Source organism: Hipposideros armiger, unplaced genomic scaffold (genome assembly GCF_001890085.2).
Source record: "Hipposideros armiger isolate ML-2016 unplaced genomic scaffold, ASM189008v1 scaffold_336, whole genome shotgun sequence".
Taxonomy (NCBI): Eukaryota; Metazoa; Chordata; class Mammalia; order Chiroptera; family Hipposideridae; genus Hipposideros; species Hipposideros armiger.
This window is the reverse complement of record NW_017731686.1, coordinates 824,572-848,297: the sequence shown is the minus strand read 5'-3', so window position 1 is coordinate 848,297 and position 23,726 is coordinate 824,572. Positions and strand designations below refer to the sequence as shown.

The 23,726-nt window shown below is 39.5% G+C and overlaps 1 protein-coding gene across 1 annotated transcript in view; it reads left to right on the top strand.

The window, feature by feature from the left end:
• Positions 1-23,726, top strand: part of CA8 (carbonic anhydrase 8 (inactive)) — a 92,374-nt gene that overhangs the window by 40,337 nt on the left and 28,311 nt on the right. The window contains exons 4-7 of the mRNA XM_019661129.1: positions 5,546-5,641; positions 17,099-17,161; positions 19,255-19,303; positions 21,118-21,230. Of these exons, the coding sequence (XP_019516674.1) occupies positions 5,546-5,641; positions 17,099-17,161; positions 19,255-19,303; positions 21,118-21,230 (321 nt within the window). The remainder of the gene's footprint in view (positions 1-5,545; positions 5,642-17,098; positions 17,162-19,254; positions 19,304-21,117; positions 21,231-23,726) is intronic.

The window sequence follows — 23,726 nt, the reverse complement described above, 5'->3', positions numbered from 1 at the left end:
CTTTTATTTCTTTGTAATACATGCATTGTTACGTAAGAGGCCACGTCGTCCACGTACTCGGAGGCCTCCATGTTTGGGGAGTGTTGGGGTGGGGGCAACAGCAAGAAGTGAGGAAAGACGCTGCTTTAATTGTTATAGAAAACCACTTTCCTCTACTCTGACATACCTGAGCTGGGAGGAAGCCAAAACCTTTTTGCCTTTTGAGGGGGAATCAGTGAAGGGAGAGTGGAGAACTGCCCATTGTTTCAGTTGAGGATGAAATCTCATCCCTGTTTTTTCAACTACGGTTGTCGGTAGCCATTGTAGGGATTTGGGTTCAAACTGAAAGAGGCCACCTCTCTGCCACCCTCTGTACTGTGTGTTTACAAGGCAAGGAAGGTCTAGGCTCCAGAAGGCCTTGGTGAGGCTGAGTCCCACCTGGGGTCACCTTTAGTCCAGTGGACCTGGAAAGAGTGAAGTGGCCGAGCAGAGTCGAGTCTAGGCAGCAGAGGTAGTAACAATATGACTTCACCCTAGACACACGGTAGGGGCATTTATGTACTCGGTCTTCACTATAAATGGTAAGCTGCTCTCCATTCTCAAAATTCATCACCCTGTTTCTATAGGCCTTTGCGGGCTGCATATAACCAATGCTAATGACAATGAAATGTGGTAAGAATGTAGAAACAGAGTACTATGGGAGGACAGAGAAATGTGTGAATAAGCCAAGATTGTAAGATACTGTGTTCCTTATGTCAGAGAGACTGATGCCCACAGAAGTTAATGCTGTGTGAAGTTCACAGAGCTAAAGAGTTGTGGCGCTGAAACAAGACTCTCAGATTTGTGATTGCTAGCTCAGAGATCTTTTCTGAGAGCACGTTGCCTCTAAGAATTCATCAATATAGGTGCAAAAGTGCACCGTATTCCCGCCTCTCCATTCTGTACCCTGCTGTAGACCAGACGCACCCCAGAGCCCAGACTTGGAAGTTCGTCTTCTAAAACCACCCCCTTGACTGATAATAACTGTCTGCTTAGACCTCTACTAGCCTCCCTTGGACTCGGTGGGCCACTTCTTCCCTTTCTAAACCATATTCTTAGTATCATATGCCTTTCCATTCAAACCCTTTTGTTTCCAAAGAAATTTTGGAGCACATATCCTTAATATGTGTATATTTATTAATAAATTACACTCATCAACTAGTATGTATTATCTATATCTATCTATCTATCATCTATCTATCTATCTATCATCTATCTATCTATCTATCATCTGTCTAATTAAAGCTATTTTGTGAAGCCTAGGAAACCTGAAATAAAAAAGGCATTGGATAAAAATAAATATGAGCAGAAGTCCTAATGTGTTCTTTCTGGTCATCAGTGGGTTGTTATCGCTCCCGTTTCTCGTCTCCAAAGGAACTGTGTTTAGTCTTAGGAGAATAAATTTCAAATATTGCCACTTTAATTGTTAGAGCCCGTTTTCTTTATTCCTATTGGTACTACTCTTGTTCAGATGTAAACCTCTATTCATCTTCATACTTTTTGTTTGCACAACCTGTATTATTCAGATTTGTCCAGAGAAACAGATATATATTTAAACAGTTGTATATGTCTGTATCTATTTATCTCTGTATCTGGGACAAGTTGAGACTTATTTTAAGGAACGGGCTCTCGTGATTGTAGGAACTGGCAAGCCCCAAATCTGCAGGGCAGGCCAAAGGCTGAAAACTCGGGTGGCGTTTTTATGTTATAAAAGTATGTTATGGAGGTAGAATTGCTTCTCCTTAGGGGACCTCAGGCCCACCCACATTTTGGAGGGTAGTCTGCTTTATGCAAAGTCTACTGATTTAAATGTTATCATATCACATCTAAAGCGGCATCTAGACTGGTGTTTGGCCAAACAACTGGGCCCCATAGCCTGGCTATAAAATTAACCATACCCCTATCATAATTTTCCAGCTGGAACTTTTGTGGTAGCCTCCAAGCTTATCTTCCAGACTCACATGTCCAATATTTCAACCCATTCTCGTAATGCTAAAAGGACCTCTGAAGGAAAGACATTGGTAGGGGGGCGTTTGTTTGGTTCTAAGCAGCATAAGTAATAATAATATTCACTGCAGTAATAGATTGCTTTAGCATTTCCCCAAACACCGCTATGATAAAGTTGAAGGCTCTGTGCAACCTTAACTCTTCTAACTTTCCAACCTCATCTTTCCCATCGCTGCCAGACTTGCGTACCCTCTAGCTACCCACAAAGGTACTCTTAGCTCTTCAAATGCACTGAAAAGTTTCCTGTCTCTACGGCCTTGCTTTATGGACCAGAACAACACTAATATCAGGCAAAATACAAGATGACAGAAATAAAGAAGAGGCTGTGGCAGAAGTTGATATGAATAATTCAAGCTTTTGAGATCTGAAACAGTTCATTAGGATGGGGAAAGGGTGAGATGTATGATGTGGTGGGCTGAATTGTGTCACGCCCCCCCCCCNTAATTCAAGCTTTTGAGATCTGAAACAGTTCATTAGGATGGGGAAAGGGTGAGATGTATGATGTGGTGGGCTGAAATTGTGTCACGCCCCCCCCCCAGCCCCCATTCATATGTTGAAGTCTTAACTCTTACTACATTAGAATATGACCATATTTGGAGGCAGGATCTTTACAGAGGTAATTAGGTAATTTAGGGCATGCCCCTAATCAAGCCTGACTGGTGTCCTTATAAGAAGAGGAAATTTGGACACAGCCATGCGCAGATGAAAGCTGATGTGAGGACAGAGCAAAAGGCAGCCATCTACAAGCCAAGGAGAGAGGCCTCAGAAGAAACCATACCTATTGACACCTTGATCTTGGACTCCAGCCTTGAACTTTGAGAAAATACATATCTGTTGTTTGCACCACGCAATCTGTAGTACTTTGTTACGGTAGCCCTAGCAGACTCATACAGGTGGAGTGAGGAAGGGCGCCGGAGCACTGAGTCAGCTAAAGCTACATACTAGGTTACAAAGGATTTCCAGAATGTGGTGGAACTTTGCTTGGTACTTGAATTAACCATCCTTGAGTGGTTTGGAAAGGGGATCTCTAATGATGTTTGTTTGGTCTTAAAGGAGAGCCTCCCAGAGAAGAGGGTTTCTCAGTAGGCACCGAGACAGAGCTTTGTTTTCGTAGCTTGGGTCCTTTGTTGACTGTGAGGGCAGAATCCCTTCTGCCACTGAAATGTCAAGTCTCACGTGATGATTTCAGACCCGGACGGTGGACTGAACAACAGGTGGTAGAGGTTTTCTTGCTCTTTTCATTTTGTGCTACTCACACAAGGGTCATAGCAACCTTCCCTTATTCTTGTTAGCTTGGGTTGGCTAAAGTGCCAGCATTTCCCTGGATTTTTCTTTTCTTTTTTTAATAGACTGTATTTTTTTAGAGCAGTTGTAGATTTATGTGAAAATTGTGGAGATAATACAGAAAGTTTCCACGTAACCTATACTGTTTCCCTATTACTACCGTCTTATATTAGTATGTTACATTTATTATAATTAGTGGACCAAAATCTATACTTAATTAAGTCCTTTTTAAAATCACTTTCCTTAGTTTTACACTAATGTCCTTTTTCCATTCCAAGATCTGCCTATGATCCCACATTACGTTTACTTCTCATGTGTCTTGAGGCTCCTGTTGGCTGTGACATTTTCTCAGACTCTGTTCTTGATGACTTGACAGTTTTGAGGGATACTGATCAGGCATTTTGTAGAATGTTCCTCTACTGAGATGTGTCTGATGGTTTTTGCCTTGTGATGAGATGAGTCATTGGAAGGAAGATTACAGAGGTCAAGTTTCCTTTTCATCACATCATATCAAGGGTGCCTACTATCAACTGTTGAGGTTGACCTTGGTCACTGGGCTCAGGGAGTGTTTGTCAGGCTTCTCCACTGTAGCTACTCTTCTGTACTATATACTCTTTGAAACGAAATCACCATATGCAGGATACACTTAAGGAGTGGGTACCCTCAATTTTTTAAACACAAAGAAAATGTAAAGCAGCTTTTGAAGAGCTGGTGTGAGTGATGCTGTTGCTGAATTATGAGGAGTGGCAAAAAAACCCAAAAAACCAAAAACCAAAACAAACAAACAAACAAAAACCATGCTTTTTTTGGTTTGTTTTGTATTCAGAAAAAAATAACCTATAATGTTACTATGAGAAGAAAAATGGTGATTTGAACTTTGTAATTTGTCTAATAAAAATAGATTTCAACCTTGGGCCTTCTTTGTTGATTTAATGAAGGCAATCAGTTCTTATCTGTGTCACTGTACACTTAATCTGCACCACTGGGACGCCTATGCTGTTGTTGCAGCCAGAAAAGGAAAGATTAAAATTAGTCTGTCTTACATTATTAACGGAAAGGTTATAAAACATTGTTTATATAGAGGCAGTGCCGTGACAGTTACATTTATTGGGCAGTCATAGGCCATGTGGGTTTTCCATAGCCTGACCTAGCCTGGCCTTGGGGAGTCTTTTCCAGGGCTACCCCTTCTAATACGAATGGGCCGAAGACTTCATTACCTCCCCCTAGTGGTCAGCTTTATAATCTCAGATACTCGGACAAATTCAGCCGTGGAAAAATCAAGTTTGTGGCAATCCTCATGACAATTTTCCATAATATTTTAATATGGATATTAAAATGACATGGTGATTGAATTTTAGCTGTGTCTTTTTGGATTAGAACTGATTTTTATATGAGTGTTTTAAGGTGGTAAGTAATTATAACTTGATTAAAAACCATAGTGACGAAGCAAATATGTGAGGCAGACAGTTTTCCTAGCTACGGTTATACTAAGAACCTCAGGGGCCATTTAGTTTTAACCAGGGAATTGAATTTGGCTTCTTGCAAGTGTTTTATCAGTGCTCTAGGAACAAGTGCATATTCTAGATAAACTTGAAAGCTGCGGAGCTTTATGAGGCTAGGAGTGAAGGAATCTTCTAGAGCGTTGTTTGTCATTCCTTCACAGATAACATTTTATCTCCAGTGCAGGAAATGGCCTTCTTTTAGAGCTCCATATCAGCATTTGTTATTTTACTGTGGCTTTAAAAAGATTGTGCATTTCTTGTAAGGGCCTATCTCTGGATATTCTTACAGGGCTGAAATAATTTACCAGACTTTGAGACTGGTTTTGTCTTATTCTTGATGAAAATACTACAGATACTAATTGTTTGAATGAGTTCTAGTAATTGTGCCCAAACCCAGAGTTTGATTCCATTGAGATCCAGAGTGTGTGACGTTAAAAAAAAAGGCAACTAAATCAGTGTGAAATTTGCCAGTCCCCTTAGATGTGGTCCTGATTAGGACTAAAGCAGAACTCGAGAGGCAGCAATCCACTAAACATTGCTCGTGTTCAGAAATAAGAAGGAAGATTTCCTACAGAGGACCTGTATTAAAGCAGTAGTCTGTTTGTGTCTATTTCTGATACTCTTGTTGCATATGATACCCTGTAAATACAGGTAAGGAAAGTTGATATATCTTTGTTTTTCTACATAGATGTGTGTTAAGTCACGAGGTGACCTGTCTGTTTTTACCCACCCAGCTCCATCTGATCCACTGGAATGCCACCCTTTATGGCAGTATTGATGAGGCCGTGGGGAAGCCGCATGGAATTGCCATCATTGCTTTGTTTGTTCAGGTAAATGGTCTCCTATGACTGTTGTATTGTTCAGGTGTTTATTTCTAATTCATTTTGCAGAATATATTTATTTTTGAAAGCAATAAATTTTACTTTTTAATGAAGTATAGGTGACATACATTATATTAATTTCAGCTGTACAACATAGTGATTTGATATGTATATAGGTGTAAAATTATCACCATGATAAGTCTAGTACCCATCTGTCACCATACAAAATTTTTATAATATTATTAACTATATTCCTTATGCTGTACATTATATCCCTGTGATTTATTTATTTTATAACTGAAAGATTGTACCTCTTCATCCCCTTCACTATTTCTCCCCTCCCCTCTGGCAACCATCAGTTCGTTTTCCATATGTGTCTATTTCTGTTTTGTATGTTCATTTGTTTTGTGTTTTACATTCTACATATATATGAAATCATATGGCATTTGTCTTTCTCTGTCTGACTTATTTCACTTAGCGTGATACCCTCTAGGTCTATCCATGTTGTCACCAATGGCAATATTTCATTCTTATTTATGGTTGAGTGATATTCTATTGTGTGTATACATATCTCACATTTTCTTTATCCATTCATCTATCGATAGACACTTACTTTGCTTCCGTATCTTGGCTATGCTTCAGGGAACATAGAGGTGCATATCTTTTTGAGTTAGTGTTTTCATTTTCTTTGAATAAATACCTAGAAGTGGAATTGCTGGATCAAATGGTAGTTCTTTTTATTTTTCTTTTGTATTAGTTTCAGGTGTACAAAACAACATAATGATTAGTGGTAGTCCTATTTTTAATGTTTTGTGGAACTTCCATACTGTTTTCCATAGTGGCTGCACTAATTTACAATCCCTTCAGCAGTGCACAAGGGTTCCCTTTTCTCCACATTCTTGCCAGCACTTATTGTCTTTTTGATAATGGCCATTCAGACAGGTGTGTGGTGATATCTCTGGTTTTGATTTGCATTTCCCTGATGATTAGTGATGTCCAGCGACTTTTCATGTACCTGTTGGCCATCCGCATGTCATCTTTGGAAAAATGTCTATTCAGGCCCTCTGCCTATTTTTTAATCAGATTGCTTTTTGATATTGAATTGTATGAGATCTTTATATATTTTAGACGTTAATCCCTTATTGTATATATCATTTGCAAATATCTTCTCCCATTCAGTAGGTTGCCTTTTTGTTTTGTTGATGGCTTCCTTCACTGTGCAGAAACTTTAATCTGATATAGTTCGGTTTGTTAATTTTGCTTTTGTTGTCCTTGCCTGAGGAGACAGATCACCTCCCTCACCAAAAAAAAAAATAAATTAGTACTAAGACTGTCAAAGAGGTTATTGCCTATGTTTTCTTCTAGGAGTTTTATGGTTTCATATCTTACTTTTAAGTCTTTAATGCATTTTGAGTTTATTTTTGTATATGGTGGAAGAAAGTGGTCCAGTTTCATTCTTTTGCGTGTAACTGTCCAGTTTTCCCAACACCACTTATTGAAGGGACTGTCTTTTCTCCACTGTGTTTTCTTGCCTTTTGTCGTAGATTAATTGACCATATAAGTGTCAAGTGTTTATTTCTAGGCTTGCTATTTTGTTCCATTGATCTATGTGTTTGTTTTTGTACCACGTGATACTATTTTGATTACTATAACTTTGTAGTATAGTTTGAAATCAGGGCGTGTGATACCTTTTGCTTTATTCTTCTTTCTCAAGATTGTTTTGGCTATTTAGGGTCTTTTGTGGTTCTGTACAAATTTTAGGATTATTTGTCCTAGTTCTGTGATGACATTGGTATTTTGGTAGAGATTGCATTGAATCTGTAGAGCACCATGGGTAGTATGGACATTTTAACATTATTAACTTTTGCAATCCATGAGCACAGTATATCTTTCCATTTGTTTTTGTCATCTTCAATTTCTTTCATCAATATTTTATAGTTTTCTGAGTTCAGGCCTTTCATCTCCTTGGTTAAATTTATTTCTAGGTTTTTTATTCTTTTTGATGCAATCATAAATTGGGATTGTTTTTCAAATTTCTCTTTGGTAGTTGTTATTAGTGTATAGAAATGCAACAGATTTCTGTATATTAATTTTGTACTGTATGACTTGCTAAATTCATTTACTACTTCTAATAGATTTTTGGTGGAGTGTTCAGGGTTTTTTATATTTAGCATTATGTCATCTGCAAATAGCAAGAATTTTACTTCTTCCTTTTCGATTTGGATGCCATTTATCTATCTATCTATCTATCTATCTATCTATCTATCTATCTATCTGTCTATCTATCTATCTGATTGCTGTGACTAGGACTTCTAATACTACCTTGAATAAAAGTGGTGAGAGTGGGCACCTTTGTCGTGTTCCTGATCTTAGAGGAAAAGTTTTCAGCTTTTTATCATTGAGCATGATGTTAGCTGTGGGTTTGTCATATAATATATGACCTTTTGAGCTACTTTTCTTCCATACCCAGTTTGTTGAGAGTTTCTATCATAAATGGATGTTGAATTTTGTCAAATGGGTTTTTTTGCATCTATTGAGATGACCATATAATTTTTATCCTTTGTTAATGTGGTGTATCACACTGATTGATCGGCAGATATTGAACAGCCCTTGCATCCTTGGAATAAATCCCACTTGATCATGTTTTATGATCCTTTTAATATTGCTGAATTCAGTTTACTGATATTTTATTGAGGATTTTTACCTATGTTCATCAGGGATATTGGCCTGCAATGTACTTATTTTTCTTGTAGTTTCCTTGTCTGGTTTGGTGTCAGGTTAATGCTGGCCCTTTAGAATGTGTTTGGAAGTGTTCCTTCTTCAATTTTTTGGAATAATTGAGAAGGATAGGTATTAACTTTTCTTTAAATGTTTGCTAGAATTCATTCACCAAACATTTGTGAAGTGGTCTGGTTCTATTTTTTGTTGGGAGTTTTTTGTTTACTTATTCTATATCATTATTAATAATCAGGCTTTTCAAGTTTTCTATTTCTTCCTGATTCAGTCTTGAAAGGTTGTATGTTTTTTGGAATTCATTCATTTCTCCTAGGTTGTCCATTCAGTTGGTGTATAATTATTTGTAGTATTCTTTTTTTTTTTTTTTTTTAGATTTTATTGGGGAATTGGGGGAGGGGAACAGTGTTGGGGAATTGGGGGAGGGGACCAGTCAAGTTGTTGCTCTTCAATCTTCGTTGTGGAGGGCGCCAGTTGCCATCTGGCTTCCCATCGGCAGCTTGTGGCCTCTAAGCTCAAGGTGCTGTGTTCAATCTTAGTTGCGGGTGGGCGTAGCCACCATCCCATTCGGGAGTTGAACCCGGCAGCCTTGTTGTTAAAAGCGCACGCTCTATCCACTGAGCCATCCGGTGGCAGCTCAGCTCAAGGTGCCAGAATTCAGTCTTAGTTGTGGGTGGTCATAGCCCACCATTGAACAGGCAATCTTGTTGTTACACCATCTGAGCCATCCTGTCACCTGTGGGCAGTTCAGCGACTGCTCAGTTAGGGCTCAGCATCACTGGCCCATGTAGGAATCGAACTGGTCGCCCTGTTGCTCAGAGCTCGCGCTCTTAAGCCAACTCTCAACTGAGCCCTTCGGCGGGCCCTGTAGTATTCTTTTATGATCTTTTGTATTTCTATGGTGTTGGTTGTAACTTCTCTTTCGTTTCTGATTTTATTTATTTGGACCCTTTTATTTCTTGATGAGTCTGGCTAAGGGTTTATCAGTATTGTTTATCTTTTCAAAATACCAGCTCTTAGTTTCATTGATCTTTTCTATTGTATTTTTTAGTTGCTGTTTCATTTATTTCCACTATGATCTTTATTATTTCCTTATTTCTACTAATTTGGGGTTTTGTTTGTTATTTTTCTAGTTACTTTAGGTGTAAAGTTAGATTTAAAAAAAATTTTATTTTGAGGGTTTTCTCGTTTCCCGAGGTAAGCTTGGTGTTACTATAAACTTCCCTTTTAGAACTGTTTTTGCTGTGTCCAACATATTTTGTAACATTGTGTTTCCATTTTCATTTGTGTCAAGGTATTTGTGAGTTTCTTATTTAATCTTTGTCTTGACCCATTGGTTGTTTGGTAGCATGTTGTTCAACCTCCATGTATTTTTGTTTTTTTTCCAATTGTTTCCTTGTAATAGATTTCTAGTTTCATACCATTGTGGTTGGAAAAAATATTTGATATGACTTCAGTCTTCTTAAATCTATTGAGACTTGTTTTATGGCCTAAAATGTGATCACTTCTGGAGAATATTTAAATGAATGTGTATTCTGCTGTTTTTGTAATTGATATATCGATATAGTTATAGATAGACTTACCAGCCTTGAGGTGGCTTTTTCTGTATATTCTTAGTTGCAGGACTTCTGCTCAGCTGGACTTCAAGCAATTCTTCATGATGGTTGTTCTGTAGTTGAGTTTTAGACTGAAGACTCTCTTTTTAACATTTCTTATAAATCCAGTTTAGTGGTGATGAACTCCTTTAGCTTTTGCTTGTCTGGGAAACACTTTATCTCTGATTCAATTCTGCATGATAACCCTGCCAAGCAGAGTATTCTAGGAAGTGTGTGTGTGGGGGGAGGATTTTTTTTTTTTTTTAAGATCTTTGAATATATCATGACACTCCAGGCTGGCCGAGTGGCTCAGTTGGTTAAGAGCTCACTCAAGAATGAGAGCTCTGAGCAGCAGGGTTACCTGTTTGATTCCTGGCCCAAGCTGAGCTGCCGCTGAGCTGCCAATAGGTGGCAAGATGGCTCAGCTAAAAAAAAAAAAAAAAAAANAAAAAAAAAAAAAAATCATCGGACTCCATTTCTGGTCTGTGTAGTTTCTGGCTAATAATCAGCTGATAGTCAAATGGGGGTTCCCTTGTATGTAACTAGTTGCTTTTTTCTTGATGCTTTTACGATTCTCTCATTATCTTTAAGTTTTGATGTTTTAATTATAAAGTATCTTGGTGCAGACCTCTTTGTGTTCATTTTGTTTGGGACTCCCTGTGATTCCTGGACCTGGATGTCTGTTTCCTTCCCCTGATTAGGGAAGTTTTCAGATATTGTTCTTTCAAGTAAATTTCCCTCCCATTTCTCTCTCTCTCCTCCTTCTGGGACCCCTAGAATGCTATATTAGTATGCTTGATGTTGTCCTCAAACTCTCCTCATTTAAAAAATTTTATTAAAAAAGTTTTGCTGTTCAGCTTGAGTGGTGTTCACTACTCTCTCTTCCAGATTGCTGATCCGTTCCACTGTATCATCTGTCTGCTATTGATTCCTAGTGTAGCTTCCATTCCAGTCATTGTATTCTGCAGCTCTGATTGGTGCTTTCTTAATTATTCTATGTCTTTGTTGAAGTCTTCACTGTGATCATCCATTCTTCTCTGGTTACAGTGAACTTCTTTATTATTATTACTTAAACTCTTTATGAGGTAGTTTGCTTAACTCCATTTTGTTTAGTTCTTTTTCTGAGGCTTTGTGTTATTCTTTCATTTGGGTAACATATTCCTTTGTCTACTCATTTTGCTTAATTCTCTGTGTTTGTTTGTGTATATTGGGTAGATCATCTATGTTTGTTTCCTGGTCTTAAAGATGTGGCTTGATGTAGATGTCCTGTGGCGCTCAGCATTACAGTCCCCTCTGGCCACCAGCGCCAGGTGCTCCAGGGTGTCTCCTGTGTGGGCTTCATGTGTCTTTCTGTTGTGGCAGGGCCACAGCTACTGCACGCACACTGGTGGGTAGGGTTATCATCCAGCCCGCTGCGAGGTCTGGCTGAGTTATAGGGGTAGGCAGGACTCTCACAGGGCTCTCACTGGCTCCAGCAGGCTAGCTGTAAGATTCCAAAATCACGCCCACTAGTGCGGGGGTCAGTATGGCCAACCACTGGCTGGGGGGTGTGGTTTCCCTTAGTGGGACCATATTTCTGCCTTTCCTACCCTTCTCAGTACTGTCCCTTTTCATGGCGACTCTTTTCATTCAATTTCCAGGTTCCCTTCAGAGGGACTTGTTCCCTATGTAGTTGTAGATTTGTTGTGTTTTTTTTTGGAGGACGTGAGCTTAGGATCTTCCTACACCACCATCTTGCACCGGAACCTAGAATATTTTTTGTTCTCTCTTAGAGGTGACATTAAACACATATACAGAGTACACTGATCATTTAAAAGTAGAAAACTCAATCTTGAGAGAGCAGCCATATTCTCTGGTAGAAATTGGTTCATTTACTTATTAGAAATTTTCTTCAGAGTGGCATTCAGGGTCTTTGGAGAAATGATTTAGAAAATTTCTCTGAAAGCAGTGTTTATTTTATTAATAAAAAAGAATTTAAATGTTTTTGGACTTTGGCTTACTGAAAAATCTAAGAAAAATCAATAATCATGTAGTAGATTCCTTTAGTTCTTTGTTAGTAATAATTTTTCATTCCAAGATGATTTGCAGTGCCTTATAGAAAGCATTGGTAAAATAAGACTGGCAAGGGGCCAGCCGAGTGGCTCAGTTTGTTAAGAGCATGAGCTCTGAGCAACAGGGTCGCTGGTTCGATTCCCACATGGGCCAGTGAGCTGCACCCGAGCTGAGCTGCCACTGAGCTGCCAACAGGTGGCAGGATGACTCAGCTGGTGAGAGCATGTGCTCCTAACAACAAGGTTGCTGGTTCGACTCCCGCATGGGATGGTGGGCTATGCCCACCTGCAACTAAGATAGAACAATGCAACTTAACCTGAGCAGCTGCGAGCTGCTGATGGGCAGACCAATAGCTACTGGACTTGGAGCGGAGCTAGCTGTGCCCTCCACAACTAAGATTGAAGTACAACAACTTAGCTGTTCCCCTTTCCCAATTCCCCAACACTGTTCCCCTTCCGCAATTCCCCAATAAAATCTTTAGAAAAAAATAAGACTGGCAAAGACCTTGGTAGATATAGTCAATATAAAGTTTAAATGATTAGCTCTGTGGTAAGCAAAGAATGTTATATAAATTTAGTGAAATGTACAAAAGCAAATCACACGCTTTCAAAGATAAAACTTTAGTTCTTAAGGTGACTCTTTTTAACTTTGTTGTATCATCTGCTTGAGGTGATAAGTGATTTAGAGGTAAAAGAGATCCTGGAAATTTTAGGCTTCCCTCTCCCCTATCTTACAGAAGAGAAACCAATGGCTAGAGAGGTCAAGCCATTGGTTATAGTGACATAGTGATTTAGTGTCACCAGTGAGCACCAGAAACCCTTATTCCACTCTGTGTGGTTCCAGGCTGCCTTTTGGATAATCTGGGATTAGACCAGTAATGTCAGCATAATGGTCTATAGTAACTTAATTTTCTGACGAGAGTTGGGTAATGGGCCTTTTCAAACTTGCCCTTTGTTTTGTGCCATATATTTCAATTATATAATTAATTACAAAAGTTTCTATTATAAATATCTCTAAGATATTTCTTTTTTGATGTTTGAATATAGCCATTCCATTTTAGCCTTTTAATATTTTCAAATCAGTTTCTTGAAAGTATGACACATGTCATAGAATTTAAAAACAAATCCTTACATTTTTCAAATGAATCATCTTCTCACAAGTTATTTTATGGCTTTTTCACAGGCATGGCCCTCTGTTTCTTCTATTTTACCACTGCATTGTATAAATAAAATGGAATCACACAATACTGATAAAAATGTTTTAAATCATACAAATATATTTTGATAATCTCTCATATATTGAAGTAATAACTATTAAGGTCCATGTTTTTGTAACCTGAAAAAGTTAGTAAAACATCTAAATTTGAGAAGATGAGGCAGCAAAAGTAGGAGGCAATGTCTCATTATTAAAAAATAAGAATAAAAAATAATAAAATGAAATAAAAATAAAAATACAAATAACCAAGTAGTCATATATAGAAGGGAAGGGAACATGTTAGCTTGATCTCTGGAGTTGGCACTCAATAAATATTTGTGAATGGAATGAAATATGATAACTTATTATTTTCACTTACTGCTTCTTTGCATGTACCAGGTGATGGGGAGTATTAGAGCCCTGGATTGAAAGCCAAGACTTTCGAAAATAGTATCGGTATTTGAGAGCATGCACACTTGTTCTAACTTTCCATAAGTGTGCTCTGAGGGAAAATTCAGGTTATCTATGTGAAAATGCCTTTCAGGAGAGAGTAAAACTACAGAAACTATGAGAGCAGAATTTCATGAAGGGAAGGAAGTCTGATCAGCAGTGGTAGCCGAGGCAGAGAGGAGGGGGACTGAAATCTATCTGGTGTCTTGTGCTTAGGGGAGGGGAGTGAGAAAACGGGAGGCCGGGGGCCAGAGACAGTGAATGTAGAATTCCTTTCTAAGAAGCCTGACTCCAGAAAAGAAAGGCAGAGGGGTAATAACTAGTGATGACTTACAGCACAGTCCTGTTTGTTTCATTTTGAGATCTGAATTCTGCCTGTGTTTTCATTCTAAGCAAATAGAGCTAGTGCAGACAGAGTTTAAAAATACCAGCAAGAAAGGGGATGATGGATGTAGCAAAGTCTGAGGATGGCAGCAGGGCACAGGATGGAGCTATTTAGTGGACGGATGAAGTTTGGCTAGCAGGGGACCCACCCTTTCTTCAAAATAGAGGGTCATGAGGCGAGGGTGGGTACAAAGGGGATGAATTTGTAGGCGAAGAAAGGCAGGAAATTAGGGGAGTTCATGCCTGATGACCTTGATTATTTCTGAGACTATAAAGCAAAGTCATTTATAGAGCAAAGGAAATGTGGGTTTGCGATTGGGCTTGGAAATAGCCCAGGAGAGGAGTGATAATAGACTTGACAGTCAGTGTGGGAGACCCACTTGAGGTTGGACGTTCCCCATTGCACAGGACAGTGTATTGTGGATTGGTGTCTATCCAGGTAGAGGATTAGAGAATTCTAGCAAATTGTTACACTGATCCATTGCTCAGCATTTGCCTTAGGAAGACAGAGGGACTAGAGAATGGAGGGTGGTTGAAGTGATGTCGTTCAGGGCAGGCAGGAAGGGAAAGAGACAAAGCTAGAAGCTACCGGAAGCCTGGGCTCCTTGTGATCTGCTAGTTGGAAGAGAGAGGAAAGAGGGGAGCTGGATGGGTGAGATGTTATCAGAAAACAAATCCAGGGTGTGTTCTCAGGATTGATTTGCTCAGGTGGAATGGGGCTGAAAGCCATGGACTGAGGGGTAAAGAGATAGAACAGGGAGGGGACGAGTCACCCACATGGATGCTGAAGTCCTCCAGGGTGATGGGAGGGGTCATGGCTGCGAGAGAGTGACCAGTGGGTCAGTAAACGACAAGCAGAGCATGATGGCATCAGTGGAGGACGGTCCACTCAGCAGACAGCCTTGTGCACGTGGGTCAGAGTCTCCACCCGAACAGAACAGCAGGGCACTGACCATAGCTTTCCGTCCTATGGGAGGGAGACTGCACAACGTCCATTGGAGGCCTGGGAAGCGGTGGTCATGGCAGACCTGGGGGGTTCACATAGACCAGGAGGTGGTGGGGAAACTTGTCAACCTGTTCCAAGAGGGCACAGTGGAAAATGAGGAGAGGTTAGAATTCGAAGTGGGGAAAAAAAGCACCCCGCGGGGCCGAGATTCTAGGAGAGGAAACTGACCAGACGGTTTGCATTGTGGGTGGTGGTGAAAGATGGCAGAGGTGAGAGGAGAGACGTTAATTGGTTTCATGGTTCCTGATGGACTCTTGGCACTGGGTTGTGTTGTCACCTCGACTGCTGTAGGATTTTAGGGACTGGGGTATACAGAGTATCATCTATAGTAGTGTTTTGGTGGTTGTAACTTCTGCAGATAAAAATTTTGCGAAGGAGGAAAGGAAAGAGATGGAATCTATGGCTGGATATAAGGCTTTGCCCATAAAGCAAAGAACCTTCATAGCTAGAAGGAGCTAGGGATAGTTATGAGGGGTTACAATGGGAACACTCGTTTGCTGCTGGATGGCGTTCTGAGTGAGAATAACATGGGTGATATGGATTGAATTATGATGCACCGTGCCCTGTTCTGAGGTCTTTGTTTGGTTTAGTCTTATCTTCAGCCCTATCATTTTTATCCTCTCCACTGTATAGATGAGGCATAGCGGTTAAGTAAAGTTGCTCAAGGCTAAGAAGTGAGTCAGAATTGGAACCCAGGCATCCAACACAAATGACCTTGCTCCTGAATCATGATTTTATGTGTCCTTACAACATTCAGATGTGGCCTTTTCAAAAAGTTATAATCTGACAGGAGACGCACAAAATGAAAACAGACTCCAACCCTGGGCGTAGGCATCCCAATTCTATATCATGGTTGAACCAGGAAGCAAAGCAAGTCCATTCCCCTGGAAGATGCAGCAAAGGCTTCTGCCTAACGGTTTGGGCTGTTGCACTTAGGAATACATTTCCCTTAGGTATTTTTTCTTTAATTCAGAGAATTTTTTTTTTCCTGTTTTTAGATCTTATTTCAGGAATTGCAAACACTTGGATAATAGCTAACGTCTTGATTATTTTGAACTGATTGGCCTTAGATTATGTAACTTTCTTGTCTGTTTTCTTCTCTCTTTCATGCCCTTTCACCGAGCATGTTTCACAATTGGTTCACGTGAGAGACACAGAATGCAACATGTTGGCAGCTATTCAAGCTCCTTATAGGTCATTCTCTAAAAATTCATGTGTTGAAGAGAAAATAATGAACAACAACAATGGTTGTTTACCTGAGGTTATAAATTATCTCCCTACGACTGTCTTCCATGATCATAGACAATTAAAACTTGGTTGAAAAGTGGAAATTAGATTACACTTATACTTTGTACACCTGAAACTAATAATAATAATAATAATAAAAGAATACTTACTGTAAGATTTTTTTATTACAGTCTTAAATTCTTTGGAGTATTTTATACACTAAAAATAGATAATGATATATAAGGTTTTAAAATAGAAAGCCATGAACAGCATATTCTTATGATTTGAGAATAAAAAGGTGATTATAGAATTATGTCCAGTGGTAACCAAGACATGTCCTGATTTTGGCAACTTTAATGTATGAAATTACATACCCACTTTTCTGAGTAAATAAAAAAATTTCAACATTGATAAAATCTATAATAATGATCTAGAAATGCTACAGGCAAAAAATGGACGAGTTTGGGCATGAGATGAGTAATGCTGATTCAGAAATATCCTTGAGACTTTTATATTGCAGTTTTATCTGCTTTGCTCTACGAGTATGTGTAGCACAGTGCGTGATGCCTTCTCCACAGCATGATGAATTTAGAATGGATTCTTGGAAACGTCCAAGAACATCTCCAATATTTGATTGTCCTAGCTTCTGTTACAACTTTAACTGCCTTCAGTAGATGTTGACCTGATGATTAATGAAAAGGTCATTTAATTATTTCCCAAGAAGGACATTCAGGTGAACCAGAGCATCCCTTCTATTAGTTATTTTGAGTCAAAGCTAAGAACGGAAAAATTTTGTAGTTATGGCTTACGCTTTATATATTTCAGATAGGAAAAGAACATGTAGGCCTGAAGGCTGTGACTGAAATCCTCCAGGACATTCAGTATAAGGTAAGTCATCGTTTAGAAGAAAATAAAAATACTGGTTGTGTAAGATGTCCCCAAGGCCACCCTCAGGCTCGATGATTCACTAAAAGGACTCCCAGAAAAGCTGTTATCCTCATGGTTGTGATTAATTACAGCAGAAGGATACAGGGTAAATACCAGCACAGTGAAAAGGCTCAGGGGTGAAGTCTGGGAGAAACCAGGCACAGCTTCCAGGCATCCCCTCCTAGTGGAGCCACGTGGAGATGCACCTAATTCTCTCAGCCATGGTGTGTCACAACACATGCAAAGTGTCACCAACCAGGGAAGTTTACCTGAGCCTTGGTGTCCAGGGATTTTATTAGGGGTCAGACATGCGAGCAAGCTGTGCCTGTGTGACTGACCTCAGCTGCTTTGACCCCAGCCCTCCCACCCCCGCCCTCAGCAAAACCAGCATTCACCATAAACCACATTGTTAGAATCCACTTATCTGTTCAAGCTGGCACAGCATGGCCCAAGGCCTGGAGCACACAAAACACTCTGTAAGAACTAATAATAATAAAAAAGAACTTACCAGATGATCAAACAAAACAAAACAAAACAAAACAAGAACACTCTGTAAGGCAGACTATTCCAAGGGCTCAGAGATTATCACCCAGGAGCCAGTCTTGAAGACAGGCCTTGTTTTGAAATGTGAGGATTTGAGCAACCCACGCCTGCTGAGTTAACCCTTTCCGCCCATTGGTTATAGGAAAGTTGCGCAAATGAAACAAATAAAAATTGTGGCAACCATACTTCAAAGTATTTATGTTAAGAAAAAAAAAAGGCAAGTACACATAAGCCATAAGATAATATATCCCAGAGAAGGTGATGTAGGTTGATTTGACCCTGTAGTGATTCAGCCTGGTGTTGCTGGGAAGCCAAGTTCTGTTATGAACAACAGTACCTTTTATGCTTACACTGAGTCCGTGCAATGTGAGTGGCCTTGGAGGGGAGTAGTTTCATCCGGTATGGCTAATGGACATGCAGCACACAGACCCAAAGACCCAAAGCCAATTCTAAAGTCAATCTGGGAATGAAGTCTGATTAGCTCTATGCAAGGCACCCTGAACCAGGCATAACCTCTACCAAAGATCTCCTGAGCAGGCTCAGAATGAGGCCAGCTAGCAAGGGGAAGCACACACTAGTCAAATAGGCTGGTAGGAAGGGCCAGAGGACACATTTTGAATGATATTTGTCCAATAGAAATAGGCTGAGACATTTTTCTTTATATCTTCAGCTAATATGACATCAGTCATTCCGGAATATAGGAGAATGGTGGAAGGCGAGTAAGCGGGTTCCTTAACGTGTCAGACAGTCTCTAGAAGCAAGGACGAGATGTAGAGGTTATGCATTAACGTCTCCTGTTATGTCTGCATTCGTAGAGTAATCTTAAAAGAGATGCTTAACTGCCTTGACAGGTCTGTCTGCCTCAAAGGCCTGAGCAATTAAATGGCACTATTTAACATAGTGATCATAAGTGGGATTATTGAATAAGGGCACAGATATTTTTCTTGAAAATTAAATCTAGCTTTGATAAAAGTTGATTGAAATTAAACACTTTCTCTGGAGGAGGAGAGCATCTAGAATGGATCTCAGACCTGAGTTACCACATTCAAAAGGGATGATATGAGCACCTGGGAGGCAGATTGTAATGCCAAGAAGGTTAGGAGCTGAGATCAAAGTACTAAAAGGAAAGTCATTTCAAAAGAATTCCCTGAGCCAGGGATGGGCTCTTTACACCACAGCTCAAGTCTATGCTCTGGATGTGGTAGGAACAGGAAAAATAGCTGACATAGGGCAGACAGACACTAGGTAGACGGTTGTAGGTTTCACACAAGGAATTATGGGAAAACTGAACTGCGGTAGTAAGGAAAGTAGCCACACACTCAGAGCAGAGGCATCTTGTTGGAACCAGCCACTGTTGCTCCCATGAGGAGACAGAATGAGATGCCCACGAATCTATGGGGTCTGATGATGTCGTTTAGAAAAGGCATCAACTTGGATTTTTAGTGCTGACACATTTTTATTCTAAAATTAAGAAATTTTATGTTAAATGGGGTAATTTTTTTCTTTTTTAGGGGAAGTCCAAAACAATACCCTGTTTTAATCCTAACACTTTATTACCAGGTAAGTGTCCATCCAGTGGCATAAGATGAATTTTCACTGTGGATATGAGTGCATTGTTTCCCTCAGAATATATATAACTATTGGGGGTGCGAAAAATGTACACATTTTAGGAGACGTTATCTATGTATTACTTTTCGAAGTTGAATTGAATTCCGGTAGCAATGTGTAGTATGACGTTCGCTCAAAAGATGGCGTTAATCAAATGAATGCTAGCGTCATTCATTGTATTACAATTTTAATACAGTTTTTTCCTTTCTTAAAATGTGTATACACTTTTTGGCACCCTCTGTATATATTATTAGTTGATAAAGTTTCTTTATAATATATGTTCTCTGTAATAGGTACCCCTTTCATGCTCTAAACATGGAGTAAACCTTTGAAATAATAAACATTTTGCCACTAGTCCCATTAATCCATGAAGAGTTTCCTTTAGATTTTCATTTTTCATTTGTAAAAATTGCTACCTCTATTTAAGCACCAGCATAATAACATAACCTTGGTGTACATCTAAAGTTGATCAGTGAGGTTTTTATTAACCTCTAGAGTGAAATAAACCTTACGTTTGTAAGATAACCTCTTTGCAATGATACTTAGCTATTATTCTAATTATTTAGGGCTCACTGAACAGGTGAGAATTGTGTATAAAATACTCAGACTATAGTTTGTAGTTAAAGGTTGTTTTGTACAAACTTTGTTCTTCACATATCTCTGCCAAAATTATGTGAAATTTCTTAGTGTTTCCAACAAAACCAAATAGGTTGATACTGTGTATCTTCTAATTTCTATATTTAATTGCTCTACAACAAACCAGTTTTTGCCATATGTTAAACATTTATCCATTATATTTAATCACGAGTTCCTCTCATGCAAGCTAAAATATTTCATAGAAATGATTTCTTTTATCCTATCATAGTATGCTTAGTATTTTGCTGTTGAAGAAGCAAGACACAAGCAGCTAGAACAGAATGGCTAAAAACACTGACTCTGAACCCAAATGCTTTGGTTTGAATCCTGGCTCTGCCAGTTTTTCGCCCCGTGGCCTTGGGCAAATTATGTAACCCTCTGTAATTCAGTGTCCTTGTCTGCAAAATGGGGCTCATAACAGGACCTGTCTCATTGGTTTGTTGTAACGGTTAAATGAGTTAACATAAAATGCTTAGAACAGCACCTCACATGTAGTAAGATTTCAGTAAACATTAGGTATAGTTAGGTAAATCCTCCAATAAAAAAAAAAATCTATGGACTTCTCCTAAAGTGACTAAACCTGATACACACACACACACACACACACACACACACACACACACACACACATGCACACACGCACATACACACACACAGGGTGCCAAAAAATGTATACACATTTTAAGAAAGGAAAAAAACTGTATTAAAATTATGCTGATGGTGACCACTTTGAGCACCTCTTGTAATCGCAGAAGTCAAACGTGACTTGTATTCATCTTTTGTTATTGTTATATATTGAATATTACAATTTTAATACAGTTTTTTCCTTTCTTAAAATGTGTATACATTTTTTTTGCACCCTCTGTATATCACGTTTATATAGCCATATATGGCTATGCATAGTAATCTATTGATAGAAATCCTTATAAATAATAGAAAGAGGATTCATGATGTTTTCCATTGAGTATGGTGATTAGTTTAAGAATATATATGTGAGGCTGTAGTTTAAAAATGACATCAGTCTGAGAAGTGTTATTTGGGCAGTTTATAATTTTGAAAATTATTGCTGGAGTCTTCATAATTATTATTGATAAACTTGTCTTCTTGTGACATGTCCATGGCTTGCACAGATCCTCTGCTGCGTGACTACTGGGTGTATGAAGGCTCTCTTACTATTCCGCCTTGCAGTGAAGGTGTTACCTGGATATTATTCCGATACCCTTTAACTATATCCCAGCTACAGGTGAGTGTGGTACTTTAAATCTTTTAGAATGAAGTTCTGAGTTAAAGGTTAAATTCTGTTTCTGTAAAAGGGGAATGTCTGTTTTATGTCTTAGCACTCTTTAGATCAGTCACATCTTTGCAGATGAAAGTTAAATGTCTCGAACTAGTGAAAGCAATGGAAAGGGCAAGGATGAACAGAACCCAGCTCTCATTTATGACCTGTATTTTAAAACTAGGTTTTCACAGAGTAAATAGAAGTCACTGAAATAGTCAAACTTTCAGTTCGTCTAGTTATCCCTTTGTGTGGTTTTCCCAAGCATGGGGATGAGGAAGGTCTTGGAAGTAATGTGAGAATGCTGGCTATTTCTGATTAAGTCTCATGTGGGCTTTGTAATATTTCTTCCTTGGCTTGCACAGGAAAATTGTGGATGAAGAAGGGTGAGGGAGTTAGAAAGAATGAATACCTTGGAAAGTTCTGGATTGCTCTGTAGCCTCACTTTTTGTCACATACCTCCCACCTTGGGCTCTGCATAGGTGCTTCAAATGCTGATGCACAGTGTGTGGGGGCACCAAGGTAGATTGTCCCTGGGGTGTTACCTGGTGAAACATGAGGTGACATCACAAAATATGCATTTAAACAATGATTTTCTTTTTGTTTTTGTTTTTCTTTTTTTTTTTTAAAGATTTTATTGGGGAATTGGGGGAGGGGAACAGCGATGGGGAGTCGGGGAAGGGGAACAGACAAATTGCTGTCCTTTTGTTCTTCAGTCTATTGTGGAAGACATCGCGTCACTGACCTGTGTTGGTATTGTGATCATTGCACTCTTCCTGGGTGAGGCAAATCGGTCGCCGGTCACTGGACGGCCTCTCACGCTGGCTGCCGGCCACTCGGTAGCTCACGGCAGCCCACTGCAGCCTATGCTGTCGCCGGTGACTCACAGCAGCCCAGCTCCAGGTCGAGCTGTTGTTCACCATCTTAGCTGTAGAGGGCATAGCGTCACTGGCTTGCATGTGGGATCTGAACTGGGGCCCCGCTGCTCAGAGCTTGTGCTCCCAAGCCAACTCTTCACCAATGAGTTACTTGGCCGGCCGTAAACAATAATTTTCATATTATTACTTTGCATGTCTCTTATCCCTCAAGGTCTGAGGGATGTGCTCTGGAAGGTTTTATTGTTTCTTCATGATCTACATCAAAAAGCTGGAGCAGTAAATAAACCAAGTTTCCTGTAGTAACTTTTTACAAACTTTTACACTATCCCTTATCATTTTATAAGAAGTTCACGTTTGCTAACTACTCAGTAAAGCCTCCTTTTGCTTGTCCTTAAATTTTTAAAATCCTTTTTTCAACCTTTAAGAATTTCTTCTGACTCTTCTGTTTCTAAAGATTAATTTTAAAAGTTCCGCATTCAGCATCTCCATCCTTTCATTATTTCATAAATTTTGACCACACCACCTTTGGACCTTCCTTTTTTAATATGACAATTCCTGATTCCTTTATTTATTCAGTCATCTATTTGTTCTTACAAGAAACTATTCCCGAGTGCCAACCAGGCACAGAGAATACGGTCTTAAAGATTAAAACACAGTCTTCACCCTTAAAAGTTCACCAGAGGGTTGAGAGGTGGATGATTCTACAGGTAATTGTGATAAGTAAGGTGTTCTGGAAACAGGAAAGAAACCTAACCCAGCCTGGGAGGTCCAGGGAATCATTCCTGAAAAATAATTAGGGGTCAGTCCTAATTATTGGTGAAAGAGAGAGAAGAAGTTAGAAACCCAAGTCTAACGTTAAGAACAGAGGTTTGGACTAATGATACATAGATTTGGGATTTAACAAAGATCGTAGCTGCTGTGACAGATAAACCTCAAAATTATAGTGCTTTTTCACAGTAAATAATTATTTCTTCCATAAAATCCAATGGATGTGTTTTTTATTCACAGTGAAGGCCTTTCTCTGTGCAGCCATTCAGGGGACCAGGTTGAAAGACTGCCATCTTTAATGCCTCATTTCCAAGGTTGCCCTAGATGTGGGCATGGAGCCAGTAGGAAGGGGAATTTTTTTAAAGGTTGCCCTAGAAATGGTGAACACCACTTATGCTTACTTTCTGTTGGGTAGAACTCAATCACATGGCTACACCTGACCGCAGGGGAGGCTGGTAAATGCACTCCAGCTTCATGTCCAAGAAGAAGAAATGGATTTGATAATCAGATCAGCTCCACTTGAGGAGGAGATAAGCCAGCCCAGCTGAGTGCTAAACCTCATTGCAGGTAGAGGAGATGGAACCACACGGGAACCGAGGAATTGCCCAAAGGCCTGAGGACAGTCCAGAGGGTGTGAAGTCCTGGGAGCCAGGACTGGAGAGAGTATTTCCAAGATGGGGAGGAGGGAGGTTAATAGTAACAAATGCTGCAGAGAATACAGATAGCATAACTGCTGCTCACCCAAGTGGCAAACAGCCAAACCTTCTAAAAATATGCCCAGATGTCACTTCTTGGTTCACACCCTTCACTGTTGTTT